Source organism: Propithecus coquereli, unplaced genomic scaffold, assembly GCF_000956105.1.
Source record: "Propithecus coquereli isolate 6110/MARCELLA unplaced genomic scaffold, Pcoq_1.0 Scaffold170, whole genome shotgun sequence".
NCBI lineage: Eukaryota > Metazoa > Chordata > Mammalia > Primates > Indriidae > Propithecus > Propithecus coquereli.
Genome location: NW_012141636.1, coordinates 3,910,888 through 3,929,460, shown reverse-complemented (window position 1 = coordinate 3,929,460; position 18,573 = coordinate 3,910,888). Strand labels below are relative to the sequence as shown.

Genomic DNA, 18,573 nt, shown 5'->3' with positions numbered 1-18,573 from the left:
GTTCTGACCTCCCAGCTTTGGACTTGTAGGACTATCTGAGTGAAGCTCCTAGTGTGTATTAACTCCAACCCCATACATTAAGCAGCTTATGCTACTCCTCTAATGCTCTCAGACCAGGAAACTGAGAACCAGAGAGAGAAAGAGGACTCAGCCAAGACTCCCTGTGTTTGTCAGAAACAGAGAAAGAACACAGTTTTCCTATCTCTCTGTTCAGTGCTTTCTTCACCATACGGCACTGTCTTTCCCAATGGAGGAAGAAATCCAGCTTGATTACCTATTTCGCTTTATCTTTTGCAAATCTATATTGCTATTAAAACTAAAGTAAGGCAGATTCTAGAGTCAGATTCAAATTCCAGCTCCACCACTCACCAAGAGCAATAGAGTAAATAACTTGACTTCTGTAGTTCAGGGTTTCTTCTCTGGAAAGAGCACCTGTATCATAAGGTCATGTGAAGATTAATTGAGTTAATGTATGTAAAGAATTCAGCATGATTTATTACCCAGCAGGTAATAAACACTCAATAAAGGCTAGCTATTTTTGTTACCATTGCTGTTAGTATTTTAGTGAATATGAAAAGCAATTGATAACTAACATTTAAATAAGTGTTATGGTGAAAGCCTGTTACTTATATTTGGATGTACATGGATGAAATTGAGAACATTTTTTTTCACTAAGCCATTTAAATTTCCACTTTGAAATTTTGGCTTTGCAAGCTCAAAACACTAAATTTCCACCAAGTTTTTCATGTATCCACCTCTTCCTAAAACGTTGAACTACAGTATTGGCTCATCATAAGTGCCCACTAGATGTTTTCAGATAGAAGGATGGATGATAGATGGATGGATGATGGATGGATGGATGGATGGATGATGGATGGTGCTAAGACAGTCACTGAAGTAACCACCTTTGGTTCAGACTGGATCGTGGTCCAGCCTCATAAAAAGCCATAACGGAGAGGCTGAGGGACTTGGATAACACGGTGAAGGGCCTAGAAATCTCAATGCTGACAGAGAGCAGGTGTGGTGGAAGTGAGGGGACGTGGAAGGAAAGACTAAGGTCAGAGACTGAGGGGACAGTATGAAATCCTAGAGTAGGAGTGGTTTCTGGTGATAAAAGTTCCAGGGAGCAGCCATGGGGATGGGTGACCAAGGTCGATAGGGGTTCCAGAGGTCCTTAAATCCAAGGAGTCCTAGGAATTCTGAGTCCAGGTTATTGGAGGGGTGATCCATGTGGCCTTTTATGCAATTCCAAGTTACGATTAAAGTAACCTGAATTAACGAGGTTTTATTCTATATTCCATCAAATTGCTCCATGGGAGGGAGCAGGATTGCTTATACAAAACTGAATTAAAGGCTGGGCACGGTGGCTCACGCCTGTAATCCTAGCTCTCTGGGAGGCCAAGGCAGGTGGATTATTTGAGCTCAGGAGTTCGAAACCAGCCTGAGCAAGAGCGAGTCTCTACTAAAAATAGAAAGAAATTAATTGAACAACTAAAAACATATAGAAAAAACTAGCTGGGCATGGTGGCGCACGCCTGTAGTCCCAGCTACTCAGGAGGCTGAGGCAGGAGGATCGCTTGAGCCCAGGAGTTTGAGGTTGCTGTGAGCTAAGACCACGCCATGGCACTCTAGCCCGGGCAACACAGTGAGACTCTGTCTCAAAAAAAAAAAAAAAAAAAAACTGAATTAAATATGAAATAGTATCATGCACTGAACAAAAGTACTTATTTATAATTCTTGCTTTATTTTTACCTCAACAGATGAGTGGTGGTGTTGCTTAAAGCTTGTGTGTGTGTGTGTGTGTGTGTGTGTGTGTGTGTGTGTGTGTGTGCGTGTGAGAGAGAGAGAGAGAGAGAGAAAGAGAGAGAGAGACAGAGAGAGACAGAGACAGAGAATGTTCATTACATTGTTTTGTTGTCTGACCTTTTCAGTATTTTAGCTCCAGGCCAGTTGTGGAGCAACACTGGGAGTCTTGTAGGAATTATATATAGCGAAATGTCACTAGCAACCAAAGACATTCTGTTCCCCCCTCCCAATCCAAATACTTGAAATTCATACCCTGAACAAAAATTCACAGTAAATTTTGGCCTGGCGAGCATGGCATTATATTTGTGCATGGGAGGTTTTATTTGTCATTTCTATTTCTAGTACAAGGGAAAGAGAGCTGGATGGTGGGTCAGGAGACACAGTGAGCCCCCACCGCAACCCCGTCAGCACTTGCTCTATGACTGTGAATAAGAGTTGTGCCAGAATGATGCTTGTGTTGAGCACTTTACAGTCTAAAAAGCACCCCGAGACTTTAGTTCATAATACTGTATTATATACTTGAAGTTTGCTGAGAATAGATCTGAAGTTTTCTTACCACACACACACAAAAGTGGTAACTATGTGAGGTGATGGATATGTTAATTAGCTTTGTTGTGGTAATTATTTCACAATGTATACCTGTATCAAATCACCACATTGTGCACCTTAAATATATACAATTTTTATTTGTCAATTATACCTCAATAAAGCTGGAGGAAAAAAACCACCCTCAGCTTTTAACCCTCACAACAGCCCACAGGAGTTGGCCAGGCAGATATTATTGTGCCCATCAAACCTTGAGAAACCGAGACAGAATCAAGCAGTGAAGTGACATGCACAGGTCATTCGGTTGTGTGTGGGAAGCGAGGTCAGGCCTACAGGCTCCCGACCCACGCCCAGCACTCTTAGCCCCAACTGCAGCAAGTCCCTGCCTCTGCATTTCTGCCCCTGTGACATGATCCCATCTCCAAAGACCCCCACCAGCAGCTCTGACCAGCTAAGGCTCTGGAAGGACCATGGCAGGAGCAAATATTTGCCCACCCATTAGCATTTCTGCTGGACGGGGTAAGCCATGCGCAAAATTATGAGGTTGGAAAAAATGTTTTCTGGGCCATTTCAATGCTCCTCCTTCCCTCATAGCCACCAGCCTCATCAGAAAGATGCCACTGAAAGCCCTGACTTCAGCATTATACAAGGTATCCATGTAACAAAAACGTTTATACCCCCTTAATATTTTGAAATTTAAAAAAATTAAATTTGGCCGGGCGCGGTGGCTCACGCCTGTAATCCTAGCACTCTGGGAGGCCGAGAAGGGCGGATTGTTTGAGCTCAGGGGTTCGAAACCAGCCTGAGCAAGAGCGAGACCCCATCTCTACTAAAATTAGAAAGAAATTAATTGGACAACTAAAAAAATATATAGAAAAAATTAGCCGGGCATGGTGGCGCATGCCTGTAGTCCCAGCTACTCGGGAGGCTGAGGCAGGAGGATTGCTTGAGCCCAGGAGTTTGAGGTTGCTGTGAGCTAGGCTGACGCCACGGCACTCACTCTAGCCAGGGCAACAGAGTGAGACTCTGTCTCAAAAAAAAAAAAAAAATTAAATTAAAAGAAAGATGCCCCAAGTAATGGGCACAAAAATACAGTTAGATAGAAGGAACAAGATCTAGTGTTCAGTTGCATAATAGTTAACTTTAGTTAACCATAATTTATTGTATATTTCAAAATAGCTAGAAAAGGAGATTTGGAATATTCTCAACACGAAGAAATGATAAATGTTTGAAGATATGGATATCCCAGTTACCCAGATTTGATCATTACACATTGTTTGCTTGTATCAAAATATCACATGTACCCCATAAATATGTGCGACTATTAGATATCCATAAAAAAATAAAAATAAATAAAATAAATAAGTTGAAAGATGCCCCAAGAGCATAGGAAGCCCACCAATCAGGACATTTTTTCTCAATGAACATGACCTCAGATACTGTTAGTCATGAATTGACCCATGAGATGAAACCTACTTTTTGTCCATGTATTAAGTAATTTTTAATAATTCGTACCACACTTGCTCCCAAAGAGACATCAACAAAACTATCAAACACCAGGATCAAAAAGCAAGAATGGAATAAGAAGGAAATCTGTGTGCAGAAGGCCTAGGCTGAGGGCCCCTATTGCAAATGAGCAGAAAATTTCACTCTCGGCTTCCTTACAGACAATTGGTAAAAGGAAAAATAGATTATAAAACTCTAGCAAACCCAGTCACTTTTTAGGAAGACCCCGAAATCTAGGAGGCAACGGTAGCATAGATTTTAAATAAGGCATAGCAAACGGCTTCACGGACATTGTCTTCCGCCACCAAGGCCGTCTCTCTTGACGGTCTCTAGACTGTCAGAATCAGAACCATCTGGGATGCTTGTTTAAAATGTGAGTTCCTGACCTGTGTCCCACCCTCACTGAGTGAGACTCCCTGTGAGATGGGCCTGGTGACCTGCTTTTTAAACAAGCTCTTTAACTGATTCTTCTGTACCTGCAAGTTGGAGAACACCTTCGCCAAGGTGTTAGTAGATGACAGTGGATTAATGTAATGGCCTTTCCCAACCTTCCTTACATCTTACCAGGGAATAATGCCTGAACCCATAGAGGTCTCTAGTGGAGGAACTCTAGGCCTCAGGGTCCAGCAGGGGAGATGTTTGGAGGCTGCAGAGGCTCCCCAGCTACTCGTGGTGGGGAAGCTGGGCTCTTTGCATGTCCTTGGGTTTGGTGTGAGCCTTCTTTGGGGATCTCAGGTGGCCACAGACTATAGAGAAGGCAGGTCCTATCTCAGCCATCCTGGCACTCCTGGGGTCTGCACTGGCAGCCCATGGAAGCCACCAGCCCACATTAGCTACTTGGCTGACCACAAGCCCAGTGCCCTACTCTCTCCCTTCCCCATTCTTGTCCACGATGGGGCAGGCAGGGCTCCAAGCCTAGGAGTCCAGGAGCCAGCCAGGTGGCAAAAACCTCAATGAAGGAACTAGACCACCTCCTACCCCCTGGCCTGCACCTCCCACCTCCCCAGTGCAGGCTGGGACCTGCCAGGAATCTGCCTCAAGGGGAGGTGCATTTTCTCCTCTCCCTCCACACAGGTTTGGAATAAATTGCCTCATCCAGTTTGAAGACTTTGCCAATGCCAATGCCTTCCGCCTGCTCAACAAATACCGCAACAAATACTGCATGTTCAATGATGACATCCAAGGTAGGTTTCCACCCCACCTGACAAAGCCACTGGAGACTAACACCTTTTTTCAAAGCTCACCAGGATGCCTAAGGGATGGGGAAGGAGCGTCACCTCATAGCTAGTTTGCTGCCAGCACTTATTGAAGAAAGAACATTAAACTTGGATTCAACTCCCACTTGGCTAATTCTTAGTTCTGTGACCTTGAACAAGTCCCTTAACTTTGCTAAGCCTCAGTATCCTTGTCTATAAAATGGAGATCATTACTACTGCAGAGGTAGGTAAGAATTATGTGATTTAATTAATGTAAGAAATTCTAAACATTGTTGTAATTTACTAGCTAGTTGTATTTGGACAAATCACTTCTCTGACCACAGTTTTATCATATATTCAATGGAGATGGTAATAACTGCCTTGGAAGAGTATTATGAAAATTTAAAGAGCTAATGTATAGAAAGTACTAGCACATAGAACTCATTGGGCCAAAACATCAATCACCATAAAAATGGCCTTCCCCAGCCATAAGAAGTTGCTTTTGGATTTTCCAGACACAAGGTGTATCCCTGTCGGGGAGTCAGGACAATTCCTTCGCTGAACTTGCCTGGAATGTGTGCTGCGCACAATGATAACCCTGACAGACACTGGCACCAGGGACACAGAGCACTTCAAAAGCCAACATGAAACATCTTCTAGTTCAGAGTCCACGTGGTTACCTATTCTATGACCCAGAAATATCTGAAGGCACTTGCTTCTTCCTGTGGAGGTGCTAGTTTATGAAGGTGGGGTAGAAAGACTGGCCTCTCAAGAATTATCTCAACTGATCCAGGAGTTTACAGGGAGGAACACTGTGAGCTATTCCTAGCATTTTGTAAAGCCCAAAAGAAACCTTGGTGAGCCCATGTAGGTTATCATTTAATAAATGAGATTTGCCAAGCAAAATTGTTTAAAACAAAAGATCTATGTCAGGCAGAAAGAACAAGTTGGTGGGGGGCAGGTGTTTGTGCTTAGACATAAAGATTGGCAACTTCTTGTCTTGCCAGATGTTTTCTCTAGAAGCACAAAGAGATCATAACTTTTCATCAAGTGAGTTAGGGCTAGACCTAAGAGTACGCAAACCCAGGTAATAATTGCTGAGGTTTATAGCTGAATATTTATTATAAATCAGGCACTGTTCTGAGCACTTTAAACATTTAATTTTATGAGATATTAGCATCTCTGTTTTATAATCAAAAAACTGAGGCACAGAGAGTAAGTAACTTTCATAGCCAGTAAGTGTAGAGTTGGGATTTGAGCCCCGGCATTTGGACTCTAAATTCCAAGTTCATGACCACTCACCGTACCATTCCCAGGTCTTATATTGCAAACCAAGTGCCTTTTTTTTCTCTCATGGTCCACATTATAGGATATAAGAAATGTGGCAGATGATGTTTTGTATTTGTCATAAATTTTTAAAAGGCAAGATATCACAGTTACAGCACACTGCTAGATAATTAAGTTCAAAATATATGACTTCAGTGTCTGAAGAGAGGGTGTCCAGAGAGAGGAGACCCAGAAGGGGAAAGCTGGGTCATGGCAGCTCCTCCCCACCAGCGGTCTCCCCTCTGTCTCCACCTTGCCCTGATGCCCGGGCCATTGGCATGGCTAGCCCAATGTCACTGCACCAGCCAGGACACAGGCAGGGCAGAACAGTGCCATCCAGGAAGACTGGCTAGGGGAGGAAAGCATTCTTTCCCCACTGCCAGTCCCCTCACTGTCAGCCCGGGCAGGCAGGGGTGTGTGTGTGCAGCCCTGGAGGAAGCACCTGCCACCAGCCCCTGCCCAGCTCCCGCGCATGCCACGCACGCGTGAGTCAGCAGCGGGACAGCCAGTCTCCTGAACCCACTGGGCTCCCAAGGCCAGAGGGTGGGAGTGGAAATCAGTCCATGCAGCCGGCACACCTGGTGCACAGTCTCCAGATGTACAGACACACAGACAGCCGCGTGTGTATGCATCCTCATAAACACACTCACAGGAACACAGCCGGGCCCTGCAGGCCCTCAGCCCCCATCCGCCCATACTGCTGCCAGAATGTGCCGCTGGATGAAAATATGACTCACCACGCCGCCCCCTCTCATGAGAAAGTTCACTCTCCTTCACTGAAAACATAAGACTTCATGATGTCTCTTCTCCTCTGACCCTGCCTTCACTTTTACTCCTGTGACCTCCTTACCAGTCATTCCTCTCTGCATGTGAAAGTCCTGCTCACGCGTTCCCATCGTCTTTGCTGGAGCAACTCCTGCTCACCCTTCAAGACTCAGCTCCGGGGTCTCCTGCCCAGGGGAGGCCCCACATCAGCCCTGCTCCCCCAGTCTGATTTGGTACACACCCAGGTGTTCCCCTCTGTTCGTCCTCTTACCACCCTGTACCTCGAATGCCCGGATTGTGTTGTCTGCCTCCCCGCGAGATGATAAGCTTCCTTCCAGGGGCAGGAACCACGTCTTATCTATTCTTGTTCCCCAGCTCCCAGCACCATGCCTGGCACATTATGGATGCTTAATAGATGTCTAAAGAATGAATGAATGATATCTACACACACAAACTCACATTTTACAAGCACACCCACCCATTCATGTGGTGTGTCTACTCTGAACACCCCATGTGCTCATACTCATATGTATACACATATTCACATGTGTGTACTGCATGTGTACACATGGAGCTTTTTGTTTTCAATTCAATCAATTCTTTTGTTTAAATTCATTGGTTTTTATGTCCTACTTCTAGAGTCTATTTCGCTCCCAGGCAAAGCCAGGCAGGATAGTTTTCTGGGTCCCCAAGCAAACAGAAGAGGAATTTCCCATTCTTTTCTCAGAAATTAAAGACTAAAGCCATCAATCTGGAAGTCATGAGCACAGCTGGCAGGTAGTGCTGGAACGGCAGTAGCACTTCGATCAGAGCAGCCTGGCATTTAGGTGTGACCATGTAATTAACAACAGTAAAGAGGTAGGCTGGACATGCACTGCCCAGATCCTCCTGCAAGGAAGGGCTTGTTGCCCCAGCTGACAGCAGGGCTGTCAGCACATCAGGCAGAGCCTGCATCAGGCAGAGCCTGGGCTACAGAAAGACACCTCGCCCACGGCCCTGCCCAGCTGGGGCCTTCCTCACCCAGGGATGAGGGGATACAAAGGCCCAGCTATTTCAGTCCAGTGCAGGACAACCCAAGCTCCCCGTGAGGCTGGCTGAGGTTTTGGGGCCTATGTCTCAGCTCAGCTTCCCCTGGACCCGTCCTGCTTCCTTCCCCTCTTTCCCACAAGGTTACTTCCTAAAAACATCCCCGACACTCCATATGCCTCAGAATCTGCTTCCCAGAGGACCCAAACTGTGCCAAATATTAATATTTTGCATGCACACAGAAATTTAGGTTGAAAAAGTGCTTTTCTCCACATATCTCACAAGTTCCTGGCAACAACCCCCTCCCCTCGTGGGAGGACAGACATAGCTGTCCCATCTCACTAATAAGAAAACTGAAGTCCAAGGGATTAAAGCTCGCTCACGGCCACTGCCAGACAGGCACAAAGTTGGGACTAGAAGCTAGTTATTTCTGACTTGGAATTCTCCCCACTCTCAGTGATATCAAACTGCCTATTGCTCCCGTGTGCGTGTGTGTGTGTGTGTGTGTGTGTGTGTGTGTGTGTGTGTGGTGGTGGAGAGGGTCTTCTCATTAAGGACTAAATTCCAGACCTGCGTGAGTGTGGGTGTCACTGCTTCTCGGCATCCAGCTGCTCTCCTCTCCCTCTCCCCATCCCCTCCTCCGACTCCTGCAGCACACAGACCCGAGAATGAGGCCCAGCTATGGAAGGGACCCGCCACAGTCACGGCTGGTTAGTGATGGGCGCAGAAGCCTGTGATGTGTGTCCTCATTGCTACAAGGGCAATGAGAAGACTGGCGAGGAATTCCAGGTCTAAGGGTCCAACATGGAAGATTCAACCCATGCTGGAATTGTGCCCTTTTATTTCCAAATGCAAAGTAAGGAGAAACGAAATAGAAAACTACATAGCTGTGCTCAAAAGTAAGAGAGGAGTACCTCCATGCACAGGATTGAAGAGGGTTGGGAGACGGAGGGAGGGAGGAGCGAGCAGTGAGGAATCACAGTAAATGGAAACCAAAACCACACTGCACGTGGGAGCTGGGGACCAGCCCAGTTCACCCAGCAGGGCCTGGGGACAGATTCTCAGAATCTGCCTGAGACCCACATGTGGCGGAGGCTGGAACCAAGCAACCCATATAAAAATGAGAGTAGGGCTGTGCTACCTGCTCTGGACCCCAGCCCAGCCTCATGTCCGCAGTGGGACAAGGAAAGATATAACTGGAGTCTGAGCTCTGTGAGAGCAGGGCCATGGCCTGGTGCTGAGCAGGAGCCTGGGGCACGTTATCTGAACTGTCTCCCAGCCGGTCCCACTGTGCCACGCACCTCAGAACCAGTGACCCCACGGGGCTGGCCACAGGGCTGGGCCTCTGGAGCCCCCACAGTTGACGGGAAAAGAGCTCCCCAGGGCTTCTGATCAGCTCTGCCTCCCACCCCAGCTCAGACTCACACGAGGCTTCAGCCCAGGCCCGGGCTGGTCCTTGGCAAGCGGAGCTGCCGACGCACTGACTCATCGCTGGCAGCCTCTTCAGGAATTTTGGAAAAGGCAGCGGCTCAGGTGACTTTTGTTGTTTCAGCTGGGTCCAGAGAAGCATCTTTGCTCTTACGGGAGGAAAGAGAGGCCCGAAAGGGGAAAGGCAGTAGGGATGGCCAAGGTGGGGGACAGGCCAGTTTTGTCCTAGGGAAGGAAGGAGAGCCATGCACAAGGAGCCAGGCCCAGGATGCTGCCGGCCTAGTGACCGCAGGTTCCTGGCCTCCGCGTGCAAGCTGACCACACAGTGTGGCTGGAGACAGGAAGCCCCACTGGCTCACCCGCCCCAAAGCATCCTCCAGCGCACCAGTCTTCCCTGGCCCTGCCTCACCCCGGTCCTGCCACATCCTGGGGCCAGGCAGCCCTTCAAGGTACCAGTGCACTCTGTCAGGCCATCGTCACCCTTCACACTTTTAAGTTTTAATTGTGAGCCAGAGTGCTTAACAGTCAGACGGACTGAGACAAGTCCAGGTCTGAACCCCCACTTTCCTGCTTTGGGGCTTGGGCCAAGTGGCTTAAATCCTCAAAGTCTTCTTTTCCTCATCTGTAAAATGGACATAGTAGTTTTAGCAGCCACACCTGCTCATCAGCCAGTATCGCTAGAGTGGTCAGGGCGCTTTTATAAGGCCAGTGTCTGTTCTGGTTGGTTGGAGCCTGCGCCAATTTATTGTTAGGCATTTCCAGCTCGTTCATGGCACTAGGTGGCTGTAGGACTGTAGTAATGTAGAGGCAGGGACAGTTTCTGATGCCTATTACTAACAACTCTGGTGCATAGCAGGCTCTCGAACACAGGTATGGGAGGAAGGACAGAAGGGGCGAGACCGAAGACAGAGAGGTTTTGATGGGGGTAAGTGTCAGCATGGGACTGGGGAAGCCTGAGGAGGAGAGAGGCAGGGCCTCATCTCACTTTGCTCCCCTTTCCCTCATATACCCTATTCTTCCAGCCCATTGCATAAATCACTGTGAGTTTTCTGCCAAGCCTGTGACTTTGAATATTCTGGTCCCTTCACCTAGAACTCCCTTCCTGCTCTTGGCTAGTGTCTGTTTGTCCTTAAAGGCTCAAGAGTCACCGCATCCAGGGCCAAACTACAGGCACCTAGATGACCCCACCCTTTCCCAGAACCCAGGAGTAACACTGGACAATGGTCACCCACTTTGCAGAAGCCTCAAAGTTCCCCAGGGCCATGAATGGGGCTCTTGGAAGATGATAACTTCATTGGCATGGGACGGGGGGACTTTTCATTGGCCTAGATGCCACACAGGGGACAGACAGGCAGGGACAGCCCAGTTCTGAAGACTTTTTTGTTTTGTCCTATTCACAAGACACCAGGGTTGCTTTTGGCTGTCAGGGATCTACTGCCCTCTCTGGCACCCTTCCCCACCACTACCACACCCACTGAGCAGTAGTTCAGGTCTTTCCTTCATCTCTCCCCCACAGGCCCTCCCCTGGTCTCTTTAACCTCATCTCTCCCCAGTTCCCAAAGCCTTCCCTTTCACTAGGTCCTGGGTTCTGAGGCTTTTCTTCTCTTCCAGTGCTGTCCCCAGCCCTGACGTTCATATCAGTTTCCTGTCTCTGATCCTGGTTCCTCTGAGACCTATGTCCCTTTCAGCTTGCTGCAACAGCTAACACCCCAGAGAAGCCAAAAACATGGTAATTATTCCCCCTGGCTCCTTCCAAACTGTGGCAGACTAGGCCTAACCCTGCCTTCTCCATGGGCCGGGAACTGCCCTCTAGAGAGTCCAAGGGCTCTAGAATCTCCCTGTGACATAGAAATAGCGTTGAAGTAGTCTAGAAGGCCTTCGCTTGGTGTTTAATAAGGAGCTGAATTTTCTGAACATTTATCCTGGCAACTCCTGAGAACATGACTTTTTTATTCATCTTTATATATTCAAGGCCTAGCCCAGTGAAGGCCCAGAACAGGCATTCAGTACATGCTCATGAATAAAATGAATGGCAGTAACTGCTGTGGGAATAAATGAATGGTAGTAGCTGCTGTGGGAAGGGAATTCTTGTGGATCATGGAAGTCGGGCTGGCCCTACAGCAGAGGCTGTCCAGTCCTCCCAGGGCCCCAGGCCTTCAAGGCCATCTTGGCCAGACCCTGACTGAGCCTAACTCTCCCTGTCCTTCTTGCTGCCTGGGTCAGCAGGCCTCCCTCACCTGATAAAGCAATGAATTCTTTTTCTTTCCTCCAACAACCCGTTGTTCAGCATGGAACTCCTTTAACTTTGTCAAATGTGACTGTTAAAAGCAGAAACTACGTTTTCAGCTTGTCCTTTTGTGCTATTTCCTGAACTTATAACCTCAAGCACTCAGTTTGCAAGAAATGTAATTATGGAAAGCTCCCTCTAAAAAAGAAAACTTGGGGCTGGGCGCGGTGGCTCACGCCTGTAATCCTAGCACTCTGGGAGGCCGAGGCAGGTGGATCGTTTGAGCTCAGGAGTTCGAGACCAGCCTGAGCAAGAGCGAGAGCCCGTCTCTACCAAAAATAGAAAGAAATTAATTGACAGCTAAAAATATATAGAAAAAATCAGCCGGGCATGGTGGCGCATGCCTGTAGTCCCAGCTACTTGGGAGGCTGAGGCAGGAGGATCGCTTAAGCCCAGGAGTTTGAGGTTACTGTGAGCTAGGATGACGCCACGGCACTCACTCTAGCCTGGGCAACACAGTGAGACTGTGTCTCAAAAAAAAAAAAAAAAGAAAAGAAAACTTGGTTTTCTTTTGTCATGAATGGGAACAACCAGTCACACTTTCAGCTGCCTGTGGCATTTATGGGCACAAGCCATGTTCCAGAACATCCCTGGACCATGGGCTTCTCAGGGTAGTTACCTTCAAAAAGTTAAGTAGCTTCCTTCCTCTCCAGTTTTAAATCCCTGGCACATAGCCCAAGAGCCCCCGAAAAATGCAAGTTAATGATGGAGATGATAAATTTACTGCCGAACTTTATAACTTGGGGCTTAAGAACTGTTTTTTTCTTCTTGAGCTCTGGTCTTAAGTTAGCATGTCTTGTCACCTCTGAGTATGGTCTCCAAGGAAGATCCCAGAAAAGAGACCATGAAGAAGTAGCCAGGGAGGTATTCAGTGAGTATGGGGTTCCAGAAGCCAAGTGCAGAAAGAGTTTCCCCAAAGAATGGGCAACAGTATCAAATGCTATGGAGAGGTCAAGGAAGAGGAGGCTGAGAATTGACCACTGAATTTGGCAAGGTGGAGGTGCTTGGTGACCTTGACAAGAGGTGGGTCAGTCACCTGATTGGCCTGGGTTTCATGGAGACTGAGAAGAAAGGAAACGGAGACAGTGACTATATTCAGCTCTTTAGAACGGTTTGCTATGAAGGGGCATATGAAATAGGATGGGAACCACATAGGGTCAAGGGAGGGCTTTTTAAATATGGGAGCTTTGTAACGTATTTATATGCTGATAGGTATGATCCAGTAGAGAGAGAGAAATTGCATGTGCAAGAAATGGGGGAGGGAATAACAGGAAAAATTCCTTCAGTGGACAGAAAGGATGGGATGCAGTGCACAAGTGGTGCTCTAACCAGGAGTGGGGAAGCACATCAGTGGTAACAGGAGGAAAGGCAAAGGACGTGGACACGGGGGCAGAGGGCTTATACATTCGCTGACAGGATTCAGTTCTGTCCTGATCATTTCTATTTCCTTTGAGCCTCACTTTCCACTTCTGTGGGAAAAAATTGGAGCACAATAGTAGCTACTCCATAGAGTTGTTGGGAGATTAAACGAGCAATTACTAGTAAGCACATAGCACTGAGCCAAGGCCACAGTAAGAGTGATCAGTAAATGGCAGCTGCCCTGTATCCTTCCGTTGAAATGTGTGACTCTTTCCCATCACATTTCCCACTGCTTTGTGTTCCCCATCCCTTCCAGAGCCACGGCTGAATGTTAGCATCCATTGCCTAAGTTCACGTCCCTCTGCCTCCGCTGCCACCCCGCTCCGATGTCCCCCAGGGAAACCCCATAATGCCTCTCCTGCTGCCTTCAGCTGCAGTTGGGAAAGGTGGCCTGAGGTGCACAGATCCAGAAGGGTACAAGCAGCACCTCAGGCTTCCTTGCTTTGCTTCCAACTGGGCGACTGAGCAGGACAAGCCACCCTCTGCTTCTGTTTCCTTATCTGTACACTTGCTGAATCATGAGCTCCCATCCTCATCCAGTGCTGAATTTCTGAGAATCAGCCCAGTTATCTAACCTGCAAATAACCCCCCAAAATATTTCACACCCAGAAAGGAAAAGACCCATCCAGTGTGGTGTCGTTGGGAATGTCTCTGATGGAATGCCTTCGGTGCCCTCTGGTGGCCTGTGCTGTGCATGTCACCTCCTTTCAAGAGGCAGAAGGCTGCCCTGAGATAGAATCTGCTAAGCAAAAAACTCCCTCTGCCCAGTGGCAGGAAACCAGCACCTCGCCCAGAGAAGCCGTCTAGTTCAGTGTGTCTCAAACTCAAATGGGCATACACATCATCTGGGGAACTTCTGAAATACAGATTCTGACTCAGTAGAACTAAAATGAAAGTGGGTTTTAAGGGCAGAGAATAAATAAGCAAATACTGGTAAGCACATAGTGCTGAGCCAAGGCCAATAAAATGGCAGCTGTCCTTGTAGCCTTTCACTGAAATGTGAGGAGGCAGAAATGGGGAGCTGCTGCCATAGGAAGTAGACTTTGGAGAAAATTATGGAGAAAGAGGATTTGGGGAATTGGGGGAGGGTTGTACAATGCAGTTCTCCTCACCCCCTCTTTAAGTGACTTAAATAATTATTTAAATTGCTTTCTGATGCTTTCTTGGATGTCACCTTGGGGTTGTTTTTGAATGTAGTACAGTGCTGGGCCTGACCATGCTACAGCCCAGCTTCTTTCAGGTTAGATAAAAAGTAGATTTTGGAAAAGAAAGGGTGGTTAATGATGCATGGGGGGAGCAAGGAATGCACTGCTGATCATCTGGGCTGAGTCTTAAGGAATAAATAATGAACTGGAAAAGGATCATGCAGACAGTGGAGGGAGGTGGCAAAGATGGTGGACTAGAAGCAGCCCGCACTCGCCTCTCACAAGGAGAGGATTAAAGGTCGCAGGTAGAGGTTCACCTGGGGATGGACCATCTCAGAGAGAGCATTGTGAATCATCATAGAAGCAACTGGGGACACCCAAAGTGGGGCAGAGAGAGGAAGGGTGATCCACTTAGCAAGTTCAGAGGTACCTGAGGGAAGCGTCCCCACATGGGGAAGGGACAGGGGGAGATGCCCCAGGCTCCTCACTCCCCCAGCGGACACTGCAACCCGAGCTGCGAGGGGGCTTCTCCACCATAGCAGGCCTCTGAACTGATCAGGAAACTGCCTGGAGACTGTGCAGCAGCATTGCACCGACAGCAGGCACAGTGGAGTCCCGACAGCTTCTGGTCCCAGGTCGCTGTGACAGACACCGATCTGTGCTCTCACCCTCAGGGCGCCCAGTCTGCAGAGGGGTCAGCTCCATTGCAGCCACCTCCCCATTACCCCTGCCAGGCCAGGGAGGGAGCAGGGAAGGGCAGGCCTCTCATGTGCACTGCGATTGGATGCCATGCACCCCCCAATCTCCCTCACCGGCCACCTCCCAGGGATCTGAGCAGAGCAGGCACCCACCGGCCCTCAGCATCTGGCACCATCAGCTCACCATCTCGACAGCACCGCTGCTACCACCGGAGTAATACCATGGCAGCTGCCACAGTCAGACCTGGGCAGAGGTACAGCCTTAGCCATGCAATTCCCTGCCCTGCCAGCCACAGGTGGCCCAGCCACTGCAGCCCATGACCTGCCCAGGCACAAGCAAAAGCCCCTCAACCTGTCTAGGCACCCACCAAGGTCCTGCAACCCGTGCAGGCACCCGCCAAGGTTCTGCGATCCACCCTGCTGCTGGCTTCAGTCTCACAATGCAACCTGACCCACCACTAGCTACAGTCCTGTGACATGTTCAGGTACCTGTCAAAGTCCCACAACCCGTCCCACCACCGGCTGCAGTCCCAAGATGCATCCGGGCACCCACAAAAGTCCTGCAACTCGCCCAGGTGCCTACCAAGGTCACACCCAGGTGCTGGCTGAGGTCAAACCACTGCCTTCATGGAGAGGGACTTGCCCAGCCCCCTGCCTGAGCTTCCAACAGCAGCCTGGGGACCAACCCACCGCTCTGTACAAATACCTCCCAGCACCAACTCGGACTGTGACAACCACAAGGAAATGGGACAGTGCAGGTGAACAGCTGCATTATAGGCTCTCAGTGAGTCTGCTCCTCTCTTACGGGGTCTGGGTCAGTCCTCCAAAGTAGGACACAATAGCCCTATATAGGGACCTCTCCTTTTTCTCACTAAGTAGGAGAGTTCCCAGGAAAGGAGAACAGGTGTGCCTCAAACCTATCAGCCCTGAGCTGAGAGAAGAGGTTTCAGATGAGAAGAAACCAGCAAAAGAATTCAGGAAACATGCCAAAACAAGGTAGGTCCACACCCTCAGAGGATCACAGTAGATCCACAGCAGTAGACCACAACCAAAAGGAAATTGTTGAAATGTCAGAAATGTGGAGAAAGAGATGGACTAGGGGAAAAAAAATGTCAGAAATGGAATTCAGAATATGAATGGCAAATAAGATAAACGGAACTGAAGAGAAAGTTGAAAACCAACACAAAGAAGCCAAAAAAATATTTCAGGACATGAATGAAAAATATGAAAAACTCACAAAAGAAATAGCGCAAAAAGGGATATAATAGAACTTAAAGAAATGAAGGAGTCATTTAAGGAATTACAAAATACAGCAGAAATCTTTGACAACAGGCTAGACCAGCAGAAGAAAGAATCTCAGAGCTTGAAGACAAGGTTTTCGAACTAACCCAGTCAGTCAGAAAAATGATGCAGAAAAAGAAATAAAGAAGAATGAACAATCACTTAGAGAAATATGGGACTACATGAAATGAGCCAATATACAACTTATAGGTATCCCAGAGGGAGAAGAAGAAAAAGCAAAAAGCATGGAAAACCTATTTGAGGGAATTACTGGGGAGAACTTCCCTGTTATCACCAGAGACTCAGATATCCAGATACAAGATGGTCATCAAACACTAGGGAGATTCTTAGGAAATAGGACATTTCCAAAACACACAGTCATCAACCTGGCCAAAGTCAAAATGAAGGAGAAAATTATACAAGCTGGAAGATGAAAGCAACAACTGACCTACAAAGGAAAACCCATCAGGCTAACAGCAGGCTTCTCAATGGAGACCTTAAGAGCCAGAAGGGATTGAGGCCTCATCTCAGTCTTTTTAAAAAGAACTACAGCCAGCCAAGAATTTTGTATCTAGCAATACTAAGTTTCATAAATGATGGAGAAATAAAGACTTTTCCAGATAGGCAAACACTAAAGGGATTTGTCACTACTAGACCTGCCCTACAGGAAATACTCAAAAGTGTGTTATACATGGAACAACATAATAGATACCCACCAATGTAAAAACCCTCAAAAGTTAAAGCTCACAGCTCTTGTAAAACAATTGCACAAGAGGGAAAACAAAACAAGGTATCATCCAACATAATGAACAGAACAGCATCCCACATATTAATACTAACACTGAACATGAATAGTCTGAATAACCCACTTAAAAAACATAGACTAGCTGAATAGATGAAAAACACAACCCAACTATTTACTGTCTCCAAAAAACACATCTAAACCATAAGGACTCACAAAGAATCAAGATAAAGAGATAGAAAAAAATATTCCACGCAAATGGAAACCAAAAGTAAGCAAGTGCAGCCATTCTCATATCAGATAAAATAGACTTTAAATTAACAATAGTAAAAAAAAAGATAAAGATGGTCATTATATAATGGTAAAGGACGTGATTCAACAAGAAGATATAACAATCCTAAATATATATGCACCAAACACAGAGGTTCCCAGATTCGTAAAGCAAATTCTACTAAATCTAAGCAAAGAAATAAACAGTAGCATCTTAATTGCTGGGGACTTCAACACCCCACTGACCAAACTGGACAGATCATCAAAGCAGAGAATGAATAAAGAAGGATTGGACTTAAATGAGACTCTAGAACAAATGGAACCCACGGACATTTACAGAACATTCTACACCCAAAACTACTGAATATACATTCTTCTCATTAGCACATGAAACATTTTCCAAGATTGCTCATATCTTAGGTCATAAAACAAGTCTCAACAAATTCAAAAACATCAAAATCATACCATGTGTCTTCTCAAACCACAGTGTAATAAAACTAGAAAGCAATTCCAAGAGAAACACTCAAATCTACACAGTCATGGAAATTAACCTGCTGCTGAATGATCCTTGGATCAATGATCAAGTTAAAATGGAAATCAAAAGATAGTGGGAACAGCATGGACAAAAGCATGTAAGTGTAAAAATGCATGGCATGTTTAGGGAAGAATGAATAATGCTACTGCTACTTAGAGTACACAGGAAAGCATGAAGCTGCAAGGGTAAGTTGATATTGATACTACACTTTTCCGTACATAAACTAACAAAGAGCATGTCATGAACTTCTTTATAACAGTTGTTATACTTTTTAATTATGTAATAATTTCTTTCCTTATGAAGAGGCATGAACCTAGTCTATTTTGTTACCAATGGTGTCCCCAGTACCCCAGAGTCTTGTTCTTTTTTTTTTTTTATTTCAGTATATCATAGGGGTACAAGATGTTTAGGTTACGTATGTTGCCCTTGCCCCCCCTCCCCCCTAAGTCTGAGTTTCAAATATGTCCATCCTTCGGGCGGTGCACATTGCACTCTTTGTGTATGCATATACCCATCCCCTCCTCCCTCCTCCCCCTTCCCCCTCCCCTCTCCCCTCTGCCCAACATCCAATAGATGTTAGTCTTATATGTACACTTA

General features: G+C 46.9%; 1 protein-coding gene across 1 annotated transcript in view; it reads left to right on the top strand.

The window, feature by feature from the left end:
* ME3 (malic enzyme 3, NADP(+)-dependent, mitochondrial) overlaps positions 1-18,573 on the top strand; it is a 204,984-nt gene that overhangs the window by 172,655 nt on the left and 13,756 nt on the right. The window contains exon 8 of the mRNA XM_012641853.1: positions 4,933-5,042. Within this exon, the coding sequence (XP_012497307.1) occupies positions 4,933-5,042 (110 nt within the window). The remainder of the gene's footprint in view (positions 1-4,932; positions 5,043-18,573) is intronic.